At 40.9% G+C, this 2,017-nt stretch overlaps 1 protein-coding gene across 1 annotated transcript; it reads left to right on the forward strand.

Moving 5' to 3' along the window:
* The first annotated feature begins 583 nt into the window (after positions 1–583).
* Positions 584–1,570, forward strand: LOC118507401. The gene is made up of 4 exons (XM_036045858.1): positions 584–732; positions 799–945; positions 1,021–1,191; positions 1,268–1,570. Exons 1-4 carry the CDS (start codon positions 682–684, stop codon positions 1,442–1,444), a joined length of 546 nt encoding a protein of 181 aa, XP_035901751.1. The 5' UTR covers positions 584–681; the 3' UTR covers positions 1,445–1,570.
* The last annotated feature ends 447 nt before the right edge of the window (positions 1,571–2,017 follow it).

Consider the following 2,017-nt stretch of genomic DNA (forward strand, 5'->3'; position numbering starts at 1 on the left):
TTGATATCCCGAACCGTTTACCTGCACGAAACGAACTGCGGGATAGCAGCCTGTTAAGCTTTCCATGACCAAATTTTTAAGCGTCGTGAATCATATCACACAATTAGCTTAGTAATTGCTGCAATTAACCGAACCAAACCTCACCATCAACCTTGTTTTGTTTTCTTGAATTTTAAACCTCTGATCGAAAGCGATAAAATAAATAACCGGGAAAATTACCTCTCAACTTGAGAGCTATTTTACACTTTGATGGTTTTGTTAGATTTAGACTATCACGTTTACTACCGCAAGCATATTTGTTCGATTTTTGTAAAAAAATCTTTATTATTTTATCTGAATAACTTAAATTATATTCGATCACTCAACTTTGAAACGAAATGTTCCGCCAATGGTCTTGAAAGTAAAAAAATACCCAAAAAGTGCTCAATTAAATGCGCATTTCGATGCTGCTCTTGAAATCAATTTGTCTGCAATTACGCTCCAAATTTATCTGACTCCCCTATTATCCGTCCGCGTTTAAAACATATTTTCAGGGACTCAAATTATACGCCAGCGAACTGTATCGGCGTTATCAGCTTCCACTTATCATAACACCGACAACTATAAATTCACTGGCTACCGGTACCGTTCGTTGCAGAGTTTGTTTTTCGTGCAGTTCGATACGATACGTTCGGTCCGAGAATGTTTAAACACTGTGCTGTCTTAGTGCTGATGGTGCAGCTGATCGATAGGGTTGGTTTGTTAAGGTTTGTGTGAGAAAGAGATTTACATTTTATCAGATTTATTCTTCCATCCCAGTCAGCCGCCGTCGTACGGTTCGAGAATCTCAAGTACGAGCTGAACAAGGACTACATGCACGGCAACATATTCATCAAGAGTCAGAACGATAAGTACTCGTTCGGTGCAGATGTTGAGTTGGCAAAGAAAATCGAGGGCAGTGTCATCGTAAGTCTGTTGCTCGTTAGGAAAATCAAGGTAGAAAGAGATGTAAAGTTACGTTTTGCTTGACTCCCGTGGTAGGTGACACCGCATCTGCAGCATTTGATTAAGGGCGAGTACCACACGATGGTGAACATCGATCTGGACACGTGTAAGGTCGATCCGGTCATGTCGGAAAATCCGATCGTACGCACAATCGCGAAAGAGTCAACCAAGTTCATCAATTTTTCGCTCATGTGCCCGTACAACCCGGTAAGCACAATATTAGCACTTCGACTAGAAAGGATTAATAATTTATGTTGCCCTCATATAATGTTACTTCCTACAGGGCCGGTATTTGCTGAACGACTTTACGCTCGACTCGGAAAGCCCACTGCTCAAGCTGATCCCGAACGGCAAGTACAAGATGCAGCTGAAGGCTACCCATCATCCGACACCGGATGCAACGCCGACCATGCTGTTTGAGTACTCGATTGATTTCGAGCTGTTCGCTGCCACAAGTTAGAGCGAGTTATGGTGATGAAGATTCAATATCTCCATCATGGTTCGAGCGGCGTCACTTACTTGTTGTTTGTCCTTTATACAGTTTTTACCCAATAAACCCCTTGCAAAATGTGTAACAGAACAGAAATTTCTTTTGTTAGTTGCATTACTTGAGTCAAGTTCAATATTATATTGTTATCTACTTGGTAGGTCGGCAATAAAATACCCTCCGAATTGAATTCTTCAATTGAGGCCTAAAAGGTATTTCACACAGCAACATCAAATATCGCATCTCAGCAGAATCTTTCCCCTCAGGATTATCATGGTGTAGATAAGTCCAACATGATCTAGCAGGTAATTAAGCCAAGGAATAGTCTGTTGAGGAAAGTTCTGTTGGGTTTGTTTGTTTGTAGCTCATCGAGAGATTCTGAAAGTGTACAGAAATGATGCTTTGAGCAACTGGAGATTTCAAAAGTATTCCATGACTTAAAAAAGCCACTTCAACCACCCAACTTCAATAACATTCTTCAACATCGTCAAGGACTACCAAATCCGAAACTTTCTAGAATAGAGAACTGGGGACATAGACACTAGC

Source organism: Anopheles stephensi, chromosome 2 (genome assembly GCF_013141755.1).
Source record: "Anopheles stephensi strain Indian chromosome 2, UCI_ANSTEP_V1.0, whole genome shotgun sequence".
NCBI classification, from domain to species: Eukaryota; Metazoa; Arthropoda; class Insecta; order Diptera; family Culicidae; genus Anopheles; species Anopheles stephensi.